This window comes from Opisthorchis viverrini (assembly GCF_000715545.1).
Source record: "Opisthorchis viverrini unplaced genomic scaffold opera_v5_4, whole genome shotgun sequence".
Lineage (NCBI taxonomy): Eukaryota > Metazoa > Platyhelminthes > Trematoda > Opisthorchiida > Opisthorchiidae > Opisthorchis > Opisthorchis viverrini.
Window position 1 is genome coordinate 1,507,352 of NW_008751660.1, and position 27,487 is coordinate 1,534,838.

At 45.7% G+C, this 27,487-nt stretch overlaps 2 protein-coding genes across 2 annotated transcripts in view; both read right to left on the bottom strand.

The window, feature by feature from the left end:
* T265_00429 (hypothetical protein) overlaps positions 1 to 20,892 on the bottom strand; it is a gene marked incomplete at both ends in the record, with an annotated part of 33,380 nt that extends 12,488 nt beyond the window's left edge. The window contains 3 exons of the mRNA XM_009164202.1: positions 3,005 to 3,082; positions 8,516 to 8,779; positions 20,685 to 20,892. Coding sequence (XP_009162466.1) covers positions 3,005 to 3,082; positions 8,516 to 8,731 — 294 coding nt within the window. The remainder of the gene's footprint in view (positions 1 to 3,004; positions 3,083 to 8,515; positions 8,780 to 20,684) is intronic.
* A 6,461-nt stretch (positions 20,893 to 27,353) lies between these two features.
* Positions 27,354 to 27,487, bottom strand: part of T265_00430 (hypothetical protein) — a gene marked incomplete at both ends in the record, with an annotated part of 4,068 nt that continues 3,934 nt past the window's right edge. The window contains one exon of the mRNA XM_009164203.1: positions 27,354 to 27,445. Within this exon, the coding sequence (XP_009162467.1) occupies positions 27,354 to 27,445 (92 nt within the window). The remainder of the gene's footprint in view (positions 27,446 to 27,487) is intronic.

Genomic DNA, 27,487 nt, shown 5'->3' on the forward strand with positions numbered 1-27,487 from the left:
CATAACGGCACAGTGATATCCACCTAAAACCATTTGATGAGGGCAGACATCTCTCATTCCTGATCTACAGCTTTCACCTTACCGTGGTGGTCGGACTTCTGTGCTGCAATGATCCTGCAGGCTACACTGGCCAGAACTCAGTTCCTAAACGTTCTGCCAAGCCAGGAAGTCCAACAAGGAGCAGCCTGACCAAGAACAGCGAGTGCTCGTACTGCGAGTAATCGTATTACAAGGTGGCTTAGAGCTAAAGTCGTGCTGTCCTCTGCGATAAGAGTGTGGAGGTAGCAGCGAGCCTGCCTTGCCCAAAGGAAAGGACCTGTTAGGAAAGGTCAGCCCTAAAAACCACACACTCCGTCCTTAGTTCAGAACTGTTTTAACTAACCTAAATACTTTTGCAGCAAGCTTTGGCATGTGCTACACATCTACAAAGTGTGAAATTTTGCTACATGACTGAGCGGGATCAAACCCAAACTTAATGGTTGCATAGGAGCCAATCGATGCGGGAGATAAATCCGTTTACCCGGCTAGTTGTATAAGGTTGGATGGACCGGCTGGAGATGAGATTATTTCTCGAATCCGGAAAACCAGGGTAGCATTTATCAACACCTATGGCATCGACGTGATGTCAATTTCAGTCAAGAACGAAGTGACTGCGCTCCATGGTGCTCTATGTATTTTAACGGTGATCTCGACTCGCAGAGGAAATACGAAAGCTGTCAGTGTTTGACCATCGGTGTCTCCAAAGCATTGGTAAGGTGTGGTGGGAACATGGGATTAGCAATGCTGAGGTACGCCAGATGGTCTTAAGAAGAAGGAACTCTCCCACGATAAGTGAATTACTCACTCTTGATAGGCTGTACCGGTTAAGACATGTACTCCGCATGCCAAAGGACTGTTGCCGCATAGCACTTTTCCTTCAGCCCTGTGTTGAGTGCCAATGTATGGCCTGGCGACGATGTATGAAAACACTAAACCAGTAAACTGAATCGGGTCAATAACTGCCGCCTCTCCGGATGGGACTCAATTCACCAATGGTTGATGACAATGGCAAAAATGACTTAACCACGCAGCCAGTGATGTTAATGTATCAAAGCTATCTCTTTTGATGCGTATCTATCCAATTCCCGAACTAACTTAGTATGCCATCGTCTTCAAAACTTAGCCGTATCTCCCATGCTCCTATTTTCCTGTGGTCGAAACCTAAACAGCTGGAACCAATGTGTTCATGGTACACAGTTTATAGCTGACAAACTGATAATGAATTGATGATTGATTGATTAATCTAGAATAACCCTCCGAATATAGCGAGTTCACCCGCTCAGTCTATCAAGGGGTGGTTGATAGACCGAAAAAGCTGTGCACAGGGACACACGACCGAAGCCTTTATGTCGACCTCGTCGGTAGGAGGAAGAAGAATGGGTTCATGGAATGGAGCTCCTCCAGATCGACCACATATTTACCTTGAAGCTGAAATTGTCTTATGAATAAAAACGGAGCAAACGAAGCAAACATATGAGATCGATTTCCAAACGATATCACGAATAGGGTTTTATGCTTACCCTATATCCATGCAAATACAATCGTGCTGGGTGCATAGGACTGGGCAACAACGTACGTGAGCCAACGAAGATGAAAATAGCTGCGGCACACTACTCTGACAAGTTAAACCAAAAGTAAACTAGCCAAAGACCAACGAACTATTGGCGACATAGGGTCTACGATTGTATGCACCCAAAAAGTTTCAACACACTGAACATAGGAACCCAACGCCATCCAAAATACCACGCAGGCTTCTCATTGCTTGTTCGAATAACCGCAGGAAGTCGAGAAACCCTGCGACTTCAACAATGACTACAGGAAACCCTGGGTGACAATTAAGCGAATCCGTGAACTGCGAACAAGCGTTCAGTATCCTGCGTGTCTATCCGAAACCTGATGCGATCTGCGCTATATATTCCGTGGCATAAACAAACCAAACCTATCCAAGTGGAAGGAGTGTCACCCACCATCATCATCACAAGGCACCGCAATGGTGGCGTTGACACATGCATCAATGCCGTACAACTATATAGTTCATTCACTTATACTCGAAATCCCAAATTGAAAAAAGCTAACAGAAAAGATGACAGCAAGACCAAATGTTAACCTACCGCAATCACTCTGAGCTATCCAGTTAGAAAACGTGGAAAGAAACTAACAGCACAAATACCACTGACAGCGACTACCCGCCATTTCTTGCAATTTCTCTAGCTAAGTGCAGGGGGTCACGAGGACAGGCAGACCGTACTCAGAACACCCAACCTCTTCGCAATCTCATTCACAGTTTCTGCAAAGTCACACGCTGTCAATCTCACAGTTGGCGTCGTTAGTGCGCGGTGAGTGAGTGCACGGTAGGCACTACCACACCTAACTGCGCTGCGCACAAGGGTTGGACGGTATCACATTTGGTCAAGAATTTTTGAACAACCAAAATTCAGCGACAAAGGTCCTTCAAACTGGCCTGATCAGCCACATGCGCAAAAGTTCTCTGAAAGTGGTCAGCACAAAAACCGAGAAGTTCAAGAGGCCCATGTTCTCTCAAGTAAACATAATCGGTGAGAAATTTCCGATTTTGGTTGACACAAGTGAGTAGATGGTATGAAGTGTAGTGTCCCTCAAACAAAAACAGTCCACCAGTAACCCCAAATATTCCTCAGTTATTAAAAGGTACAACTTATTTTAGGTGATCCATTAATACCTATATTAGCGCCAGCAAAACCAAGAAAAACGAAGAGGCACATAGATCAGGATGAATACGGAGCGCTCACGAGCGCTGAAAGGATATGACTTGGTTAAATCAAGCGGGCCGTTTCAGTTCTGAAGTAGTGCAGGCTTAAAATTTAAAAAAATTCTGTAAGCGAGATCGGAACGAGATGAGCAGATTTAATAGAAACAAACTGGTCAGCTACTTCGAGCGTACGATCGATCTGAACAGACCGAACAATCAATCAATGGCCGAGCTTACCTGACGTTCGCAACCGTCATGATCGTAAGCCAATTTTTTGATGAACGCGCTTCTCTTTGGTAATGAATGTAGAATAAGCTGGAAAAAATGAATGGAAGATTAGCAGGACGCCATGTGAACAGAGTCCCTAATAAGGTGAGGAGAATTCACATGTAACATGGAAGAAGCCGTGACAGACAACGATTAACACTAGAACACCCAGGTTTGTTTTTCTTCATGAATTTTTAATTTCCAACACGCCTAACCGTTCTAGTTGGCGTGTCGACCGTGTGCAGCTCGATGTCCTAGTGAAAACGTATTTTCCCTTGGACGTCTTTCACCAATTTCCGTTGATTGGTTAACGTGCAACAACACGGGTATTGTGAAACTTTGCCTAATCGGGTTGCAAAAATGACGTGATGTAACCATGAAATGAGTGCTTACACGTGCATATCAAAATGCTTTCAACTAAATAGTTAAAACACCATAAGCTTTTATGCATTCGACCAATACTCAGCCGGCCGGTGACCAACGTTTGGGTTTCGAGTTTCCAGCAGACCATGGATTCTAGGTAGTCTTCGTTACCGCGCAGACTGATTCTACGAGACTGCTTAGTTGTACCTCTGTTGGCGGTTCTGCTGGGTCCCTCAGGCTAAAAGAGTGTGACTTCACCAAGGCTAGTAGATTGCTTCTACACTGAGGGGTTCATTGGTCAACGGTGTGGAAACAGAAGCTACGTTCACACAATACTCAACACCCGGACCAACCACGTTAGCACTCGGTGCTCTACAATGCACGCATTAGTTCGATATGGCAAGTTATTCAACCACTGTGCAATCTGCCCTGCTTACAATAATCCAATGTAGAAAATCGACAACAGCGTTACAAGCTCCAACCGATCGCTGGTTCTAAAACAATCTGGAAGCACTGGTAATGGCTTCCCACATTAGTATGTGATTAACATGATTTGAACATATACTCGCTAAAACGGCTGTCGCCACACACTTCTAAAGAACCTAATGAATGAGCTTATTGAAACGTGTTGGTTTGCCCGCCGACCCCACGTCTAGGCCTTCAATTGTCAACCACCAACTATTAGTAGAGAAAGGTGTCAGCGGTGACTTAAAAAATCTGAACAGGATATTATGTAATGTATGCATTGATGGATTTTGTGGACTGCCATTTCACCAAACAACTGATATCACCAAAAGCAGTACAACGAAAGCAGGCTGAATGAAAACCGGTTGATTCTCGTTTCGCCTATTCTATTTTCGGCTCATGTTAAGAGCCTGACGATACCACAAAGCGTGTACACAGATGCATTTGACAGAACCTTGATACCGTCAGATTTCTCTTATTTTTCTCTATTTATTGTTTGTTATCACAAGGATCGTTTGAAAATTTCTTGGATATGAATAGATCAAAGGGTTATCAGATTTCAACACTATTCGGGACTCAGCGAATTCCAACCAAGACTATACATAAGCCATCCAAGGAAACTAACATTTCGAGAGTTAAGGACTATCAAACAGCACTAAAAACTTGATGCTTTTTGCATCATGTCTTCAAGTTAGATGCTCAAAGGTGTTGCGGTAGAAATCGACCACAGGTAATCCTTGCAGTACTACTTTCTCTTTGGAAGTCTCTGCAGACAGTAGTGTGTAAGAGTGAAATTTTGCAAGTGTTTCTATCTAAGAAGAATCAAGTTAAAACGTTAAAAATGGCTGCACGTTCATTTTAATGTCAATACTAAGGGCTCAGTCAAGTTCTACTGCTTTTGAGAGTAGATATCGATCTGTTTGATCAGGACCCTTCCACTCCTAGTGTTCAGAATCCAGTTCTCAAATTTCCTCCGAACAGGATCAGCGGTTTGGGTGAGAGAAAACTTCACTACAAAACCGGACGCTGTAGCCCTTATTGACTACTGCAAAATGGCAAAAGAGGGCACTGAGGTTACGGTTCAAAGGGAAAGGAGTCAGTGAGTGTATGAAGAAATGTGTCCATTAAAAACGGCGATTTGTAGTATGCTGTGGGCTGGTACACAATCTCACAAAGGAAGTGATACTGGCTGGAATGTCTGTTTCAAGCCCGCTGGTTGTGGGCTTCAACCGCGAGAAATTCGATGCCGTTCTGCCTGACAACAGCCATTCAACAATCCATTCTCCAGCGGAGATCTGCACTTGTCCGTGATCCACATAAGTAGTACGCCGATCACGGCAGAACTCAGGTCCGTGATGTTTATGGATTACTGAATCCAAAACGTACAAGAACAGATTTATTTGGGTTGGGATTGCTCAAAAATTGTTTATTGACTTAACTATGCTTTCAAAGTTTATGTACTATTGAAGCCATTGAAAGCACAATGTCAAATGATAATCGCCATTGCGAAGTTTGTGAAGTTTGAGACAAATGTTTTCAATAGACTGAAGAATGTGCACCTCACGTCGCCTCACTCGTGTGGCAACCGTGAAGGATTCGAGCTTGGTCGCAGGGCTGTTGATACCGGTAGGAGTTTCACAGGGTTCGATCGTCTGTCCATACTGTAGACACCGAATACAAGGCCACAGATGCTTGCGATTAGAAGAAGTTTGGCTGAAGCTTCAATTCAGTGCATACCTGCCTTACACAACGGCTCAGGCCTGGAGCAAATCACGACTAAATAGCAGACGACATAGGCAAATAAGTATTGGGTAAGGTACAGAGAAAAAGTTTGATGTATCCTTCACAGCTTCACTTTTGGCTTCCGTAATTTGTGAAGTTTAAACGAGCTTACTTGAGCTCAAAATTCGTTTCAAGTGAAAGTATCTGTTGAAACGTTTGAAAACATATTAGGAAAAATTACTTTTCCAACAATGGTACCCTAGTTCCAACTCGGGTGCCACCAAAATAGCCAATAGAAAGAGGCACCTGCTAAACTATTATATGGAATGTTCAGGAGTTTTTAAAAATGCACACGAGATGAACATTTCAATTTTCGCCTGTTCGCGTGCTTACAGGTATTGGACGGCACGGCGGCTACCCAGTCGTACCGTTCAGCTGTAACACCTTTTCGGTGCAGCTATTGCCATTTCATCAGAATAATGCACGGGGGCTGGGATACTGCCAGGTTCCCCAAAGCATGAAAATGGAAGTCGAGACGCAGAGGTCGGGTTTGAACCATGGACCTTGCGGTCAGTAGATTCGCGCTCTAAGCACTGAGCGATCCCGCCCAACACTTCTTATCGGAGACTTGAGTTGTCTCGGCGGCTAAGTTTCGCTGAGGCGACTGAGACAGCGTAACGAACACTGTTGATTTTCTCGTTGCCTACTTTAACTGTACTTCCGGTCAGCCAAGGTAAAATATATCAGCTGATTTAGCCCGTAATATGGCACTGACTCAGGTGTACCGAACAGAAATGGAATGGGCAACGTACGAAGCAAACCACCTAGTCATGGAAATCACCAACAATATGAGAAGACAAAGAAGGAAGTTGTATCGAGCAATTCTATACGGATTCAAGGGATCCTAACGAGGGGATAGGCTTTCAATTGATAAACATGATTTGTATGACAGACGAATGGTTTGACAATGTCACAAACCAACCAACAGTTTCCAGATCTTAGGGTAGAGAACTGCCTGTTAGTCACCAAGTCGGTAGTATAACCAAAATATGCCCACTAATTGGGTTTTAAAGGGAGATCCAACCGAATCTCAACTAGACCTCTCACCAGCGATGCTCTCCAACTGAATATACTGCACACAGGCTGTTTGATGTTTTACTCGGGACGGTGTTCGAGAAACCGCAATGCGAAACCGACCGTGGGCTGCCGAAGAGTTTTCAGAAACCTTATGAGTAGTTCCCTTGGAGAAAATATGCTGCGATGCGTGGGCTGTGCGCTGCTGGTCATTCCAAATAATGAGACACTCGTACAACACTTCTGGGCTCTTCAGAACAGATTGGTTTCACTTACAGGACGAAATCTTCAATACATTGGTTCTATTTAGAAAAGCAGAGTGATTATCATTGTGGAAATACACCAGTCAAACTCGAGAAATTTCGCTGCGTGACTCCTCATGGTTCTGCAATTTTCAAAGCGAATGCAATGTTGTGCAATTGAGTTGAATGATCAGATTTCTTAGACACGTTCCTACCGAACGTTGCCATGCCACCCCGCGTAAACATTCTCACACTTTCAGGTCCGGCTGAAAGGCAGTTCAACCGAACTTGTGTGACGATCCAGTCCTGCTCATTTCGATGTAAACCCCGAGTTCATAACTTTGGGATTCTGTGTGCATTTGTTAATAGCCTCCATACAAGACAACCTGGTAAATAATAAAATAACAGTAATAATAATAGTTCTTCAGCAACAACACCCTTTCGGTGCCTTGCTGTCATGCTACCCGAAGGAAACATGAAGACTGAGGTACTACCACATTTCCCAAGCCTAGACAGGATTAGTCGAGATGCGGCAGTTAAGTTACAAGAGTTAATCGTGCCTTAAGAATCTGGTGTAAAAAAGGTGCAGCAGGCGGTCAGTGAAGAGGTGACGCAAGATACGCAACCGCGGACTACTTCATGCAACAAACATACATGTGCATGCCGGGCGCCTTACGCGTTTAGTGGCATTTCTGTAGCATGCCATCATACACAGGTATTTACGAGATGGGATCTGACCCGGACTGCATTGAATAGCTCGTGAACACCAGCGAAACTTATTAATAAGGGAAAGTTATGTCGACGCATTTTACATTTGTGAGAATCCAGAATAAGTCAGCAACTCAGTAGGCTGTGACGTCCTTTAAGTAGGAAGCTGCCACAATGCCAAAGGGGAGCAAAACAGCAGAAAAGCTTATGGGTTACCCAAGCTCAATGGAGGAAAACCGAGGAAACAAGACTAAGTTTCAGCAGCGGGGCTCTCGGGCGATAGCTGACGTTCCAAAAACTAAGCCATCTTGAGGTGTTGCTCAATCAGAGAATACTGTGTGAGTCTACCGTTCAGCTGTAGCACCCTTTTGGTGCCTAGCTGCCATGCCACCCGAAGGTTGCACGAGGGCTGGGATACTGTCAGGTTGCCCAAGCCTAGACAGGGGAAATCGAGAGGCAGAGGTCGGATTCGAACCACGGACCTTCCAGTCAGTAAATTCGCGCTCTAACCACTTGGACCATCTCGCCACCTTCACCAGTATTACTGTTTTCATCTTGCAGAAACCAAAAGAACAAGAGGTGTCACGATTACCGTTTTATAAGGATTCCTCGAACTACTTTGATTCATGGTTGGTCCAGCCTAACCACAAACGTGCTTGCGAAGACTAAGGAATTCGGAAGGACTGAGATGACACTGTAAGTTTGTTTCTCTGCAAGCAATATCCTACGGCCGAGTATGATATTGACAAGGCGTGGGCTAATTTTCTGGTAATATGACTGACATTGCTCGTCCGTTTCTCAAAGTAGCTGCGCGGGGGAAACCGAAGGGGTGTGCACGATTTGATCAGGCATAAAACAATAAATCAGTCAGAGAGCGTCTTCAGTTTTTGAAGTGAACAAGGCTAACCTTAAAGGTGTGTCGCATCAGTCTGTTGTGATGTTTTGTCAGCGTTTCATCGTAAGCTTTGATGATAATATCATACATGGAATCAGCACTGGTAGACTGGGACAAATGCCAGAGGGTTCGGATTAAAAATTCGTAGGTTCGTTTGAGCCAGAGTAGTCCAACTGAACCAGAAGAATCCTTTTTGGATAGATGTAAAGTTTGTTCCTGCTGTAACATATCCCTTAGGTGAGTGGCATTCAGATCTCGGACGGCGTTGGACACTTTCTATGAAGGGAGACAAATCCAAATAAAGCAATAGGGTGATGGAAAAAAACAAAAATGAGGAATATGCTCCGAAAACAGCTTATCTACACTGTTTCATAATTCGAAAATACCTGTATACAAACTATCGACAGGTTCGAAGCCTATTGAACTAAGTATCAGGATATCGCAATCAACAAATTAACCAGTCAATAAGTAGACGATTTCAAATTTTTCACAAACTGACGCAGTAATAAAACCTACGAGGAACGACGTCCGTGAGAGCACTTCCGTCAAATAGGCAATTTCGGCAGTGAAAACGTTTCACCAGCCACAATCTCCTTTGTAGAAAACCAAACTCTCAGAATCGCATAGGGAATACGATCCAGGCATCTGAATTACTGATATAACGGAACGTCCGATACTACTGAAACGGAGTCACCTTAAACCTGAAACTGCCACCTTAAACTATTGATGTTATAAGCACAGCAGAGGGTTGGCTTGGCTATGGTTTGGCTTAAGATGCATGCGTAGCGCCAGTTGCTGGGAATGCGGAATGATGTAACCTAAGTTGGAATAGTCTGTGGAGCATACGAATACCCGCCATTGGATAATCGCCATTGTTTTCGTTAGTATACTAGAACGAACATTCGCTCTGTGGCTTTATTCGAGCTGGGTGATAAAAGTCCCCCGTTCGAGGCTATGAGAAGCTGACTGCCACACCGTATGTCCACCTCGGTCTTTAGATTTCTCAAGTACATGACACCAAGAACAACTGATTACTTGGGTGCCCCATCAAGAGCTCGGAAAAGCTGTTCAAGAGTCGGGTACCAATGACCTAGTATAAAAAAACATGCGATACAACTGGTTACAGTCATAGCTCCGATAAAGAAACGCTTCCCTTGACGAAACATTTCCGTATCCTGAAACATCCTCAGCAGAGGAGAGAAATACTGCACACACAAACGTTTCTTTCCTGAATTTAGACTTTTCCGTACAAGGTGCATGAATGTCGGAAGAAAGCGATGCAACAGTAAGGGTTTTTACGAATGGTTGGAAGACCTAGGAAGAATAATGAATCTTCATAGGCCCGGGAGTCACCAAGATGATACCAGAGATGTTGAGCGGAGTACTACACAAACTGGTGTCAGATTTCTAAGTTGATCACCCTCTTTCCTGGAGATCGATTATATATAGGCGCACACGGCGGACAGATGAGAAACATGAAAGTCCATGGAATGGAAGCTGTTGACGTCCGCAGCATTATTTGCTACTCACCCGAGTGCGTCTCCAACCCTTGAGCTTCGGGTTAGCCAGCGGCCTGTAGAAGTTCACTGAGCCGTTCCTACAAAAAGTGGAGTTTCTGCATCACTATAGACCAGGCTCTTGGGTGTTATAATTAATCTTTCCCATTTGACCCAGCGATGTGATCACCTTCACTTCCATCGGTCTGTTCTTAGTATTTCAGAACACGAAGTGATCTGATCACTGGCTCACCCTAGTGGCTATCTGGATACACATATCAGGTTAGCAGGGTTGCTGGCTGATGAGTTAGATAATCCCGTGAAGCAGGGTTGATAATGCTCTGTAAGTAACCTTTATACATATTAATGCACAAGAATGAAGAAGCGGAATTCATTCAGTGTGCCCCATTATCGAGAGGGGATGGTTAAGAGAATCGGTTATATATATGGCTAGTAGTTTGGTCATGGTGCGATAAGATTGATGCCGATGTTTGACAATAGTTGGTCGTGCACTAGGAAGCCCCGCAGAGTATTTGGACCTACAGAACCAAGTGTGCATTGAAAGATGTCAAAAATATGACGATATTAAAGAGCCCGGTAACCAGGTCTGTACTGTTCAGCGAAATATTACTGGCTGAGCAGCCCCGTGGGGCAGTATATTCCATGAATTGGTTAATTCCATGGGTAAATTGTTTTCCCTTGTTAACGTACGATGTGCTTACCAAGTTTAGAAATCCTAAAAAATAGACTACTTCAGAGACAAGTCACTCAACCGGTACAGTGTTTCCATCAACCACAACTTAGAGGATGATCCCCAGAAAGAGCTTCCTCAAAATACTCCATTTTCTCTGATAGACTATCCTCTAGTACCGACGTACAACTGCATGTATCGGGTGGATTTAGTGAAAGGTTTCTTCAAAGGGTAGAAGAACGATCCTTCTTTACTTCATAAGGTGACAGGTGATCACATACTGTTGAGACCGATGGATTCCTACTACTTTAAATACAGAAATGACTGAATTTCTCTCAAGTAAGAGCTACCACCCAGTCAAGGACTGTTTAATCCTTGGCTATCGTTAAAGGGTCGACTCTGTTGCCTCGATGAACTTCTTTACCGATTTATTTACTTGTGACACACCCACAGTGGAATATTAAAATGCCGTATGTGGGGAAAAGGAGCTACTCAGAAAAGAATTTACTTCCCTGAATATTATTGTATTATTATTATTATATTATATTATTCGTCACTGACGACTACGCAGGTACAATAAACCGATTTCCCGTAGTCATCTCGCTGATTTCAAATGGTAACTGTATTGAGCTTATCAACCCACCCAACATCCGACGGCCTTTCTAACGGTATTACTCTTCAAACCTTGTTGCCTATTAACTTGCATTTAGTTGTGAAAAGGATCGACATGCAGCTATGGACAAACGCCTGAAAACATCGCACGTACAGAAATCCTCATTATTTTCGAGGTGTAAGACTCCGTTCGTGCTACGGTATCCCCTGTAAGCAATGTTCTCGACATTAGCTCGGTCGTAGGAGTAACGAACGTGCAAGCTGAACCCTATAATGCTCTCTGAAAGTAACGGACGCACCGCGTACATGCGGCTGGAATGTCCGTAACCTGGTTGACGGTAGAAAACCTCTCTGAAAGCTTTGGCTTAAGAAAACGCAACGACGAACCGCTTGCGACTACTGACGTTTCCGCCTTCGGTTGACTTGCAGTGTCGTTTCCGGTATCCGGAAGGAGGCACCTGCCCGCGTATTGCTCCAAAAACGGCTGTAATGCTTCCCAAATACACTACAGCCTGGTGGCAGCCCGATTTTCATTACCTGTAGATCTTACTGTGGGGCGAAAACCTGGGATAATCGACCAGCTGTAACACCCTTCCGGTTCCTAGTTGCCACGCTACCCGAAAGAAGCATGAGGGCTGGGATACTGTCAGGTAGCCCCAGCCTAGACAGGAAGGTCGACAGGCAGAGGTCGGGTTCGAACCACGGACATTCCGGACAGTAAATTCGCGCTCTAACCACTTGAGCCATCTAATCCAAACCTGGAATAACCCATCAACGTGAGCCACCTCGGGGATGCCGGAAGGCATCTCCGAATCTCCTTGCGTCATCACATTTCTAGGTTCAACCAGCCTCTCTTAACAGACCAGAAGTGTTCGAACAGTGATAGTTGGGACGGATATCCAATAATGGAGTTGTGGCCCCTTGTCATACTATTCTATGCCTCTGTAAACTTATCCAACGACGCATTCTGGTTATTGTGACACGTCCTTCACGAACCATACTCCGAAGAGTCCAAACCCTTCCTGCTGCCATTGCCATGCTCAAACTTATGCTGTCGCACCAGGTGACAATAGGAAATCTGGCTTTCGGAAATCGGCCTATGGGGTCAAGCAGTAGCATAGAAAAAGAATAGCAGTACTCCGACCTTGTTGCCGATCGCGCTTCGTGGGCGGCAGCGACCCGGGGTATTCGTGGAGCTGGCTCACCCTTCTAAAGCGGAATCGCCGCAACGTACTTGGATTCCACATGGCAAAAGGCATCAGTAAACCCAATAATTCTAGGAGCAAAATACGACGGGGATGAAGCTAAAAACACACTGAATAGTCTCCTAGTTTCAGTACCATTGATACAAAGACAAAGTTGCGCCGGTGATCGACCCTAAAATCACGATATAATTCGTATCTTTGAGAATTATGGAAAAGAGCCCACTAGGAGCAATGTATCTGAGAAAATACCGTTTTGACCATCGACTGGGTGGCGCACAATAGTGATTGGAAAACTCCGCATACATCAGCCTAAATCCATTTAGGACGCTCAAACTTACACTCAGTGACTTCGGGGAACCTCAATTTTAACACGAAACATCGACTCTCGCATTCTTCCAGTGAACGAAAACAATAACTCTGTATTAACAGTTTCTGGTTGGAGAATGCTACTCTAAGAATCGCTAAAACCCCTTCACGGTTGGTTTCGCTCTTCTTGCGATTCACCAGGCAGGCGGTCCCCGAGTTTTCATCAGTATTATGCTCTACTTGGACACCACGTTGCGCGCAACAGGCGAACTGGTCGTGAGCAAAGAGTCTTAAGTGATCTTGTGAGTGAGGTTCCGTCAAGCACATGTACTGCGATGTCTCGAAAACGGTACCAATTGAAATATGAGGCGGCGCACCTAAATGGAAAATACCATAAACGGGAGACTCAACATGGATTCAGATGAATCTCTGGTTAGGCCAACTTATCCCAAGATTAGTGTATCATCATCATCATCATCATCATCACCATCAGAGAATGCAACACCAGTGCTAAAACTGATGCTTTACTGCCGAGGATATTTCAGAAACTGTACAGTGCGATTTTTGTACCATACACCCCATGACTGGCACGGCCGAGTGCCCTTGATCCGACGAACGACGCACCTCTGTTGTGCTTGCTCTCCAGTAAAAATAGCTCAGCTGTAGCACCCTTCCGGTGCCTAACTGCAATTCTACAGGAAGGAAGCACGAGGGCTGAGACACCGCCGTGTTGCCCAAGTCTAGAAGGGGAAATCGAGAGGCAGAGGTCGGGTTCGAACCATGGAACTTTCGGTCAGTGAATTCGCGTTCTAACCATTGAGCAACCCCGCCCTGCTATCCATTGGCGTCAAGCTGAATTCTTGTGCCTGCGAATCTGAGTCTTTCCTTGTCCTAGGTATACCCAAACGATGGGCAGATGGTGCGCATTGGTATCCAACCTCAAAAACGATGGTTGTCGGTGATCAGAATCAGAAAACGGTGTCTGTGAACATGTGGTCATGTGTAAAAACTTGCCAACTCTAACCAGAAACTAACCGCCGCAGGCTTCCCACGCATTGCGTTTGACAAAGCGGGGTGTATGTTGGTGGTAGACAGAAATGGACCAACCTTTACGGTGCGTGACTATTGTCGGCTGAATTGGCACGACCATCAAACGACACCTACTACAGAGTTTAGACAACTGAATGCACAAGAAGTCGGCAAACATCTCGAGCTCAATTAAGCTAGCATAAACGCTTCGATATCACATTTATGCACTCGAAAGGCAAAGAAAACACTAGCATCGTCATTCACGGAAACACCAGGTGAAAACAATGGTGCTTCACTGCCATACAACCATGTCAATTTGTTTTTTTAAAAAGCCTCACAACGGAACGAAGAAAGAAAGCAGTGAGGGGACTTGGGGATAACCTACAACAAACACCGAGGTGCTTTACATCTCCAACACTCAGTCAGAAAATTTGGATAGAAACTGACAACATGAATGAGGCTGGCATCGGTTAGCCACTGTATCATTCGGTGTCTCCCGAGCACAGGGAGGATCAAGTGGACCCCACCACGTACAGCCCCAACAGCACCCAAACTTATTGTGAAAGCCTTCATCCCCTTCTGCAATGTCAAATCCTGTCCAGTTCTAGGTTTCCGCCACTCCAAATTACGTGCGTAAAACAGCGTTTGTCTCAACGGGCGGTAATTCAGCATGCTTAATACATGGCCTATCCACCTTAGCCTGCAATGCTGGATTCATTCTGTGAGACAAGCATCCTTTGCTCAACCAAAAACCGTCTCTTGATTACCTGATCGTGAATTCTCGGTCCCAGCCTATTCCACCTATATTTATGAGACATTGGTGGACAGGCATTTCAGATACTTCGCCCGGCCTAGTCTCGAACCCGTACAACAATGTAGCCCATACCACAGGCTGACACCACATGCGATACGAATTGGCAAACAATACTCTGGCCTTCGAAATTTGTGCACCGAAATCGTCTGTTACACAACTGTCAAAGATGATGCAACTTCAAAGGAGCGAACAGTGTTCCACAACCTCCAATGTCATTCCTTGAAATCCCAGAGGCATGTTCAAAGACTATACCTCCGGCAGAATGGGTTTGCCCTTTATGGGCGCAAAGCACACGATGCACCGAAATCGTCTGTTACACAACTGTCAAAGCTGATGCAACTTCAAAGGAGCAAACAATGTTCCACAACCTCCAAAGTCATTCCTTGAAATCCCAGAGGCACTTCAAAGACTTTACCTCCGGCAGAATGGGTTTGCGCTTTATGGGCTCAAGGCACACGGCAAAGGACCAGATGACTTTAGTCAGCCTTTCTAGCAATGTATGTGCATCCTGATCTTTTTCGAAAATGAAAAACAATGTCATTTGTATATTCCAGGTTCTCACTCGAAAAGATCTGGGGTTTCTCAGACCTTTTGGAGAGCTCCCTATAGTCTCTCACGCACTCATAAATATGTACATACAAACAGCGCACGATATTCGAAAACTTCTGGGACATACTCTTTTGCTGCGTGTTGAAAAGAACTAAGTGATAGACAGAATTGAACGCACTCTTGAGGTCACGAAACACCAAGATTGTAGGGCACATTATACCCATGCACATCACACTAATGTTCCAAACAGTCTATTCCGACTGGAGTCTTGCTTGTTGTCCTTGGGTACCGTCTTCAAGTGTCTTCATGACACGACTTAAAATAAGCAATGCAAAGTGTGTGGTCACAACTTGGGTCACGCTAAGTCCTCTGTTATTGCCACATCAAATGCGAAGATCGTTTTGAAAATGAGTGCCCCTCACTCCGTTTGGTTGAGACGGTCTCTTTCTCCCGCATAAGGTCAAACAAGTGAGCAAGCGCCAACTAAAGATCTTACCTCCGTCTTTGAACGTGTAGCGACCCAGTCACCCACACACTTGACTGTTCAGCCCACAGTCGCTCACTGGATCATGAGACTTGTCTCTTTTTCATGCCCACAACCACGTCACATTAAGGTGACTCATCAGACGTCGATTGTCTGCACCGTCTAGTGAGCGTACCAACCACTCACGTGCTGACGCGCCCACGTACGCGCAAACGGACCTACATATAGGGAAACCAGACACAGTCAGTACACTGACCCACGCGCGCAGGGAGCAAGGAGTCAGCCAAACACCTTCAAATCATGGAACACGTGTAGCAGCCATACTGCGAAGAAAACACGTTCCTGCCGTCCGGACATTCACCAAGGGACTCCCACATACCATAAGTTCCCTTTGTGACTTGCTCCCATTTTCGCATTGTATTTATTTTTATACGCGTTGCAACCATACTAAAAACTTCTATTAGTGCACATACACCTGATTTGTATTATGGCTATCACCACCTGTGCACTAATAAACGCAGAGAGTAGGAATTCATCAGGACCAGAAGCTCGGTGACCACTGAGGGGCAAAAAGTCTGCCTGTACAGAAGCTGCCAGAGGTCCCAATTTCACTGTCCAGCGCTGCGCTGCCGGTAGGGAGTCCAGCTGAGCAGCTGCATGTGGTCATTTGAATGGGTCTTGAAGGTGTTCAGCCAAACGATTCAAGCACTCTCTTTTACAAATGAGCCAACCGCCTTCATAAGTGACTGTTCCGCTCACCGGTGGCTTCTGTTAGCCGGTCGTGCGTATTAGCTGGAACATTATGAGTTTCTATCCCCCACCATCGCTTCGGCTTCTCAGGATCCACTATGCTATTCGACCCGCGCGAATGCTATTTCCCATCTGTTTGACAATTCCCTTGGCGGTATAGCACACTTGATCAGGGGTATGCGTGCCAGAGGTTCGAGCAATTTTAGTGTCTCGAGACGCAGCGCTTAGGTCTGGTTGGTTGAATCGTTACACAAGCGGAGGGACCATCGCTTCGCGGGGGTTGCCTTCCAGTAAGCCGACATCAGAAAATATCTCATCCGAAAGGGATTTCAGTATGCGATTCTGGTAGGCTTGTTTCACACCATCATCCGAGAGATTCTCAATGGCCAGCTGAGGTGCGAACATCTAGCGCGTCCCTGAAGAACGCAACGAGAAGAAGGAACGAACAATGGGCTAATCTGAATCCACATATGTGTCCCAGAACGAGCGATGGTCGCCACCTACAGTTAATGGCAGTGTAGTCTACCTGTGTTGAAGGTTGGCTAGTAAGTGGAGGTGGCTAAACCGTTCGGTCGTTTCGGAAGTTAGTGCTGCACAGAGACAGTTTGTGTTCATAAAACAACTTCACCGGCGTTCGCCTTTGTCTGTGCTTATTGATTTCAGTCCTAGACGACCACTCAACTGAGCCTCAGCAGCGCTAAGTTTACGTACATGCGCATTCAAATCCCAGGCGACCACAACATCCGGGCTATTCACTCACCGCAACAATGGCTTCACTAGCTATCTTCAAGTGTATCAGAACTAAAATTGCGGCCATTATAGGGGCGACGATGCTGGAGCCTAAGTTAATGTAGCGGTTTGTAACTCTGTAACCCACTTAGCAGTCCGATCGCAATCTTTCATATCAGGTTGGTCAATGGTTAGAAGTTCAAGTTCAAGTCTCCTAGTCCTGCAGGTTGGGAAGTTGAACATGTGTGATGACTTGTACCATAAAAATAGTAATGTACTTGCATTTCCCACCAAATACCGCTACCTTTCAGCTAGGCTTTTAAGCCAAAGGCTTTGGTTGAGGATCTTAATCATCCTGCTCTTTAGGTCTGGGCGCACTAGCAGTATTCCAACCCACGTACAACCATGACATTTACAACTAACAATACTCTCATGCCGCATCGGCCATTGTGTGGTGCCATCAGCCGAGTCACATTATGTACTGCATGCAGTAGAGCAGGTATGCGAGAACAGGTTATTGCTGACGCTTCTCTCTCTTCTCATTCGCATACTTTTTCGTCTCCCTCTTCCCACCCCATTGATAAATCTCCCTGTACACCCGTCAGTCAGAATTGACAACCCCGTTCATACTGCATCGGTTTCGCAAGCATTATCTGCGCGTCATCTAGCGCTGACATCCACAGGTATCTCGAAATCAATCTTTAAAACTCGACGCCCAATGTATCTGGCTGCTTTCAAAGTTCACACGCTAAAGCGAGCAGGACAAGCTGCTCTGGTCCTCAAACTAAACCCGCTTTGCATTGATGTGTACTGTGTCTCAGAAAAAATTCAATAAGCAGGCATAATGGTTAAGCTAACCATCCCCTCTCCATTCGCTTCCAGCTGCGCAGCCCTGGTGATCCAGAGGCTGCTGAAGCTGGATGTGCACGAGGTGCTTATTCACCGAGAAGGATCCTTGCCTGATTGGATACCTGCTAATGATCATCACCTGTGCGGTTCGTCTGGCAATGTCTGTGAAGGGGTTGATCGTTGTGTGTTTGTTGTGTGCTTACATCCCAACCGACTGTAGCTCTGACACCATAAAGGACCAGTTTTATGGCGCCCGAAATACCCTGTTTCGGCAAACTAAAACCTCAGATGTGGTAGTTGCCAGAAACCTCAATGCACATATGGGTACACGTGTCTCAGACTGGATTATGTGGTCAACATGAACTAAACTTGTTACGTACGGACAATGGTGAGTGATTGTTTCAGTTGTGTGCTGAAAGCAGGCTTTCTTTATGCAGTACTATCTTCCGAGATAGCTAAAGTCGATAGCTCAGGCGCGTTCCACTCGGTTGAACGGTCTGTTCTTCTTGACACGCTCGCCCACCAAGGAATTCCGAGGACGTTCGTGGACATAATAAGCTTTGTATTCTCAGGCTTCCGGACGTGAGATTACACGGAGAGCTCCCCAAAAAGCTTCCGTACACAAAGTGGTGCCCATCAGAGATGTCCACTCGTTCAATTCCTATTCAATATCGTGATCGATGAAATCATGAGACGAACGCTGGAAGCTCTCTAAAACCCCGGTGTTCAAATAGCCTGTGACGAAAGCGTTGTCGGTAGACGAAGAGAAGAGAGCTCTCTTCTTTGAAGATAAGAATACACAGGTGTTTTGGATGAACTGGACAAAATCATCCCGTCTTTTGGTATGCACCCACAAAGCGTCAGGTCATACTCGTGGACATGCAGTCACTGAACACATCACTTACAGCCCAAGGAGAGGTACTGGAAGTTGTGGAGCGTTCTACGTATCCTGGAAGTTGTATTAATTCTGACTGTGGTGTGACAGATGAGGTCAATGCACGAATCTGTAAGACTCGGGTCGCGTTTGCTAATTCCAGACACCTATGGCGTCAAAGTGGTGTGTCTCTGAATCTCAAGGGACGTGTGACTAGGGGCTGTGAGAGTTGGCCTGTTTGAGCAGCGGAACTGGGACGCCTTCAGGTGTTCGGCAATCATTGTCTCAGAACTGTAGCTCGTGTTGGTGAATCCAAAACGAGGCAATTAGAAAGCCAGTTTTTGGTTGTGCTACGGGCACTTCCACTGAAGAATGTGTCCATCACCAGAAGCTGTGTTTACCGAAGAGAGCTCTGTTTTTCATGCCCAATTGAGAGTGGCGGAAGTAGAGGTGACCAACTCCTGACCTGGCAGGTGGGGTATGAAGGAGATTACGAAACGCTTGGGTGCTGTCGAAGTTATTCGATTCCCAGGATAGGGACCGCGTGATCCCCACTGTGCCTCGCTAGAGACACTGCGAGATATGGCTGTCAACCGAGGTCAGTGGCGTCCTTGTTGTCAGTTTCTATCCTGATTGTCTGAGATTGCCTGAATGAGTGTCTGGAGATGTATGCACCTCGGAATGATTGTAGTAGGCTAGCACTGTCCATTCGCTATCCAGTTTTATTCATTTCCTCAAAATAAGGCCTTCAAATCATAATCACAACTGACTTCCGCTCGTTTTGGAACACATTTGTGGATTCCGACTACGCGCTCGCCCGAAGTCACTTCTATCTTCGTTTTCCAGGACCGCGTAAGGTGCGGACAAATATCTCAGAAACTGAGAAACTGGCAGATCTGGATGTAAGATGGATTTACCAGAGTCGTCTTCTGGAGTCACCGCCAAATGCTCCGTCGTCAGACGTGAATTCGTACTCGGACGAGATTGACAGTTCTTTGCCCAGTGCTTGGAGTTTTGCTTGTGGCACGATACTACCAAGTTAACTCAAGCACCGAGACCGTACAGTGGAACTGTTTAAATCTGGGGGAAATATATCAGCCCGTCCCTAACAGAATTCGGCCCGATGACCTATGCCACGTCGAGCGAAAGTGAGCGTGCGCGACGACCGTGAAGTCCGATGCACATGAAAAGCTAGGGAAATGGGAGAGACCCAGAAAGCAAGGAATGCCACACGATAATTTAAATTGGTCCGTGCGACCGGTTCCCTGAAACTACATTTGAACAAAACCATCAAAGATAATAATGAAGTGACGATCTTAAAAAAGAAGAACGCATCGACCGGTGGACAGATTACTACGAACAAGAATTATCGTGGCCACCAGACGCCACTCATCTGGAGCTCACAGTTGACGTAGAACCCTGAACCTGAAACGTCCTATGGCCTCGGATGTCAATCACTACATATGTTTTCGAAAAATACATTCGCTTGGCAATCAATTGGGTTTTTATGAGACTGAACTGAATCTCTCCACAACTGAATGCACTACACACAGGCCGCCTCACGTTCCAGTTGGCATGACATTCGAGATATTGCAGTATATTTTCAGCCTTCGGTTTTAATCCAAACAGATGTTCGGTGTCGTTGTGGAATGAGTTGATTAGTTGGTTGCATAACGAGCCTGCTGGCTCCTTTCCATTTATCTCGGCAGCCACATATTAATTCAGGTAGAGGCCGCATGCCTGGAGAGCACATGCACGAAATAGCATACAGGACATAACCAAGCGTCACTCACCTTTATGTTTCCATCGACGTCGGCTTTGACAAGATAAAATCGTTTCCCCCACAGCACTAAATATTCCACGTAAGTTTTCGGAATAATAATGCTCACCAAGAAAATCGACTAAAATGGAGGACGCGCTCGTAAATAATTCGAGTGTGATGCAACTGCTGCCATCAATCTTTGGTATCCTGGAGAAAAACGTGCAGTCCTCGCCTTCGCATGACGCCATGTTGTAAAGCGCGGTCTGCTTTGAAGGACGATTGGCCGAATGAACTTAAGATACCAGTTCATTGGGTTCTGGGCTCCGGAGATTCACCAGTTTTCGTAGGACGAGTCGACACTTAATTCGGCTTTTTCTGCATTTACATCTCAATTTAAAGTACCGGTGTAACTGTGATACTACTGTTCGGGTAGTATGCGTTGTTCGTAGAATTTCGCTTTGCGTCGATTGAAGAATGGAATTCTGTTGCGGAATTCCCGGGGCCACTTTGTAACATTTGCTTGGATTTGACCGACGAATGATTGGAAGGAATGAATCTCCAGGAAGACTCGTTCGGGAGAAGATCGGTGTCCAGGTTTTGTAACTAAGATGCAGATTAGAGTTTTGCCTCCTTGTTCAATGGTCTGTAACCGGTCAGTTGGCATTTCCGAATAAATAACTCCGCAGCGAAGGCCTTCTTCCTTTCACTGGTGGTATCAACAGGCTTTAAATACAACAGATTGGCTGGTTCACATCCGGTTCGTCTTCTCCTGGAAATTCTAGGACCCAAACTGTCCATTGGCTGCCATCTTCGGACATGGTTTCCACTTTCTCGTGAAAGCCATGACCACGGATCGGACTGATATCTCATGGACTCCAAAATATCAATTCCTGAACTTCGGGCAAAATTCCCCTCATTCTGTTGTGACTGTTTTATAGCACACCAGCTAAAATCGGCTTTCCAGAGTCAAACGTGATGGGGCAAAATTGATGAATGTTCAGCCCAGAGAATCCCAAAATGTCAGAACCCTCAATCACCGGTTCTGTTCACATCGAATTTCTGCTCTTCAACTCTCCCCTCAAGTGCCCATTACTTCGCAGCTGTCTAATCTACCCAGATATAAACTTCAACAACGCGCCCAACTATTTCACCCGCTGCCACGGCAAATCCGCCAACTTTCAGAAAATTTACAACAGCTCTCCCGGGCGTAACCCATTTCCATTAGTGTAATATTCCACGGAAATCTACTTTCTGACTCCGTGATCTGCAGCAAATCACTTCACTCTTGCCTTCTTTCAAAAAATAGTTCCATTGACCTTCTGCGATTTTGGTCGTCCATATAAAGACATAAGCACCGTAAGCAGTATATGACGCTGATTTTGTCCTACTCTTGGTATTCCATGCTTGCATAATTCCGCCTCCCTGTTGCGTATGACCGGGTCGACCGACCGCTGCATTTGACGTCTGGTCAAGAAGAATAAAAAACCCAAAGACAATTTACAGTGTAAGCAGCACAGTGAATACGGCTCGGCTGAACTTGGAAAGCTGGCAAGATCTAAGCAGTAAGAGAGGAACGCAGCTTTATGAAAAAAATTTCATGGCGGCAAAATTGATATTTCAAGAACTCAACTGTAATTCCAAATATTACTTTGGGGTCAATTACATCATAGAAAACCACACCAAAACACGATTGGTATTACTGATGGCTGTGTGGACTGAGTTGGTTTGTGTCACTTCCAGGTCACTTTGGCAACCGAAACGTTGCCCATCAAACATGTCCTTTGATCCAACGGCTATGGCTTGGCCAGCAGTTCTGTATGGCATTCCAGGCACCTCCATTAGGTTGAGCTGCCCTAAGAAAGCTGCATGTGCGGGAAAGCGGCTGCCACGGTCGCGACATACATGAACTGCTGATTCGCCTGTTCCAGTCAGTAGGTGACGCGCGGGCTTACATGGACGTATTTGTAAATAACCCTTTTTGGACAACCTCGCTGAACGGCCCATTCTCCCAAAACTTTTGCGGTGCCCCCCGGGATGTATTGACGAAAAGGTCTACCTGAATGTTCGATCCAGTGCGCTGATGCTGCTAACGGACGGACGTGGCTTTATTTCTCCACAATAACATCTGGAGACGGCTGCATTACTTTATTACAGTGATCCGTTACTCGAGAGTATATATTCATACAGGCGGTGTTGGTGGAAGAGACCCGAGAGTATAAGTGAATTTTATTGGTTTTTGAAGAGGATGCAGAAAGCGAAAGTTTTGGCATCAACCAAGATGAGATAGATGACTATCAAAACGTAGACTAGAACAAATCCATTCGGGTCGAGGCAGATGGCAGACGTAAAAACTGTCACTAAATTCTACTGGTATCGCATTGGGGGATTGAAAGTGTTTCAGGAAGAGATAATCGGCCATCAGATATGCCCATTCCGCTGGAAAAGCCAAGACTGAGAAGATTGAGCACGCAGTACATTGAAAATTGTGATTTCTTGACTATCGTTTTCCTGAAGAAGACGCAACATGGTGGTTCAACACTGCATGAATTTTGGAAACACCTTGCACCTTGGACTACACTAAGCTGGTCCCATGCTGCAAGTCTGACAACCGTTTATGCTCGTCGACAGTATTTTTGTGCGTCAGTGAAAGCTTCAGCCTAAGAGACGAGCAGGCTCGTCCGAACTTTCGAACACTGGAAGGACTGAGAGCAGGATAAGAGACGCCCAAACTGGACGTTTGTGAAAGAGGTTAAAGCGCTCACATTCACCGGTACCTGCGCTGCATAAGTAAAAATACCGTCCAACGCGTTCGAGAGATGCCCAAACTGGACGTTTGTGAAAGAGTTTAAAGCGCTCACATTCACCGTTACCTGCGCTGCATAAGTAAACATACCGTCCAGCGCGTTCAATGCCAGCTTCAGACAGCGTTTTCACCCACTGAAACGTGAAAACCGTCTAACTAAATGCCAGCACTCGCATTCGCACAATATCACTGAGTCGCCTGTTATGTGGCTCCCGAAGGAGAATCCGAAGTCATGTCTATGCCACTCGGTTTTGCTAAGTTCGCGAGGCAATGGGCGGACGTTTTACGCACCATAGTGAGCATTGAGGCCCAAACAATATATATCTCGTGGGGAGCAAACCAAGTCTCGAGCGGAATGTAACCTCACTCATTTTTAAACTACGCTATGCTACTCATAAATCCGTAAATCTGTTTGCCTTGTGTTGAAGGGCACGTAGTAGCAGTGGAGGGGCACGATGACGGTTAAATGGACTACCCCAGCTTGAGCTGGTGCTAGAAGTGTACATCTACCTTCAGGGGGTCCACTGCAGGTAGGCTGCAAATAACATCGCCGCAATGTTACCTTTGATCGGAGTGACAAGAGAATGAGCGCAAAGCCCCCAACTTCAACTTGAGCTCAACCCCTTTTAGCGCATGAGACAGCCAAACCTCTTAGGAGGAGTTTTCATTGCCTCGACCATAGGCAATGTATATATATATATATAGGGTGAGCCTGGAGAACCGTATGTTCATTAGCTCATTCAGTGATAGAGAATTCAGTGATATGAGAATATGGGAGAGCATCAAAGATGCCGGGAAATAGCACTGAAATATTGGAATACTCCGGTAATTAAAGGACAGGAGGAGATTGACGTCTCTCGAAGCCACACTACAACGCCCAACACCTAACCATCAGCACCCAGCAAAATTTAACACAAGTGGGTCTACTTATCACTGAGACAAATCCCCTGCTGTGAGTTGGGTTTACTTGACCTTATTTTATGATGTATCCTACAGGTATCTTTAACCTCCCATGAAAATGAATAAAGACAGGCTTCTTGCTTTTGAATGCTGGCACCGGCTGCAATGTGGTTCCACGCAACAACGCACAAACCTGAAAGTTCTACCGGACCCACTGATGAATCACTTGGGTTAAGTATAAAGCGATTCAAACGAAATAAGGCGGTCTTCGTATAGTTAATTTAGAACCCTGTGAATCTGATTTGGTATCATTCTCGTGTTTGGTTGGCTCGTTGGGCATGTTCACTTTATTGATTCTGTGTGATTGCCCTCTCGTGAGTCGGTCGTCTTCTTCCCGCCTTGAAATCTGATTTCGTTCCCTTGATTGGTTGATTAAGTGGTCTTCTGTTTTTTGTTGTTTTCTTTCTTTGATGCCATTAGTCTGCTGGTTGTCGTGAGGTTTCTTGATTTTCCATACCGCACGGAGTCCCGTGGTTGTGTAGATGTTTTGCTCGTAACGGCTGATAGACGGGATCATTTTCAATGCGTCTGTTGATCGATTTTTACTGGGAGCATTACGCCTCGGCAAACTCTCGCCCTGGTTTTATTTTTGCGTAGGCAAATATTTGAAGCTTCTTGCAATTGTACTTGTGTCCTTCCCTGCGTTTGTGGGTTGAGACAAGCCACATTGGGTCACGTCCCCTGCTGGCAAGCTCGTGCTTGTATATTTTGGTAGCATGTTTTCTCCAACATAGTGTTTGTCGCAGTCTGCAGATCAAGTTCGCCTTCTTCACTGTATCCAGCATTCCCTTTGGTTTCGAGGGAGATTTCCTCAACGTGTTTGGTTGAATGAAGGTGAATGTGATACCTTGTTACCGGTAACGTCGTGCGGTCATCTCGTTTTTTGATGTATTGTAGAGCAATTTTCGTCTGGCAATTAATCTTGATGGTTTCGTGAGCACTTCCATATGAAATTTCTCGGAATGCCTTAATGTCTCTTTGATTCCTTGTTATTTATTTCTTCCTCTCTGTTGTGTTGCAATGCGTCTCGATCCACTTGAACGGAGTCCGAAGAGAGCTCAAAACAAGAAGATGTGTACCGAATCATAAGCGAACAATCACAAACAGAACCGTTAAAGTGAATACGCCCAACGAACCAGCCAGGCACAAGTGACCGATTCACAGCGTTCCAATTTGACTACACGAAGACCGCATTCAGAGCTACCAGATAGCGTTTAGGAGCTATATAAGCACAGGCAATAAAGGAAGAATTTATTCACTCAACCCCGCTCTGACGATGTCACCGATTACTGGTGAAACTCTTGCAATCTATCCGCCAAGCTCGAATGGACCAACAACCGAGCACATCTTATCGTTATAAAAAGGATCCAGTACAAAGAACGATTTGTTAACTCTACCGAGTGTCACCAGAAAAACGAGCCGTGGAAGCTAGGCGATCAACCGACCGTTATGAGTTAGGAACATGCACATGGTCAGCGTTTTTATACAGCAAATGCAAGTCGAACAAAAATATGGCTAACATAATGATCCTAAGGAGAAAACGCTACCTATGTGGTACTAGGATATCATGGGTGTCCGGAGATTGACTGGCACATTCTGCATAGTGAAGTAGGGGTCCGGAATGCTCATCACGGGAATTGGGATCAGGAGTTTTTGTTGCATATGCGTTACGTTGGCATGTAAGCCGGTTCTAATGTGGTTACGAAGGTTGCCCTGTGTTCCTTCGCACTTTCGCCACTTTTCCCGTTTTTGGGTATCCTCCGTGATTAAACCGTTCTGACTCCAATTGCCCGTCAGTCCAGGCAACACACTGTGGAATAGTGACAATACGGTGGCCAGCAGTATGACAAGCGCCGTATCTTTTGCCTGCGTCCCATATCTACGTCGTGCCAGTGAACTTAATTGAATAATGAAATGCGTGGGGTAACCACCGCTATCCAGTCGCTCTTATGGCGGATTTTCACCAAGCCACATTCATTATATTCGACAAACCAGTATGATAGTTTACTTTCAGTCGACTGGGTCCTTACGCTGGCAACAGCCGCCTTAGCGGTTTCCGGTGGCAATATCAGTCGGCAGGCCTATGGTTGTCTTGCTTACACGCCACTCGCCAAATCTGATGTCGGAGTGATGATGCGTGGTGGGCCATAATGGTGTATTTGATAAATGTTTTTACGCTCGACAATCGGGATCGATACGTTGTCGAGAGCATTTTAGGGTGCCGTTAATGCATCCCTTTGGCGTTCAACGAGGCCCAAGTTTCTCTTACTGCTGGTTGACTTTGTGATAATAAACATGCTGATTTGGTGACAGGGCACGCGTTTTTGCGCAGCCTAAAGAAGAATAAACATAAAAGTGACCTAACTGACTAGACTGACCGCAGTTAACTGGTCGCGTAGTCTGGGTGCATAAAACAGCCTGATCGGGAGCATGCTTCGAGATGTATTGACCTAGTGTAATATGGAGACGGAGACACAGGCAAGTGCTCACGATGCTGAAATGGCTTCAGACTCCACACTTAATGGTTTGATGCGCAGGCTGCCACGGCTGACCGGTACCAGCATTGCAGCTAGTGAACGCCTTGCTGTTAGAGTTTATCCATACCTAAGGGCCGAAAGTAGCGGCTTAAAGTGGTGTGTCCTAGACGCTGTTAGCTAGCACCAAAAATGCTGTTGAGCAGATGGGTTTTTAGTTTATTCTGGAGCATTTCCCGGTGGTATTTTCCAATTACTCAATAATGCAAACGATCGGGATTAAGCCCCGCCATGCATGGCACCCTTGAGAGTGGCTCATCCATTATGCACTGAGCGCTCTGGTACCCATTTGATTTGAAGTTGAGACGGCCCTCGGGGGCCCGTAGTTTTGTGGCGTCCAGGTGTTTTTGGAGATCAGCCGAAAAGCGGGTGTTCTCTTTAGGCTACAGATAACTCTGTTGATTCACGGATTCACGGACTGATACACAGGATCGAGGCTTTTGCCGAAGTTTCCCGGGTGGGTTTTGTTCTTGTCGGTCAGTGGCTGTCGTTCACCTAAAAGGCACAAGTGAAAAAAGGGTGTAGCACTGCTCTTTA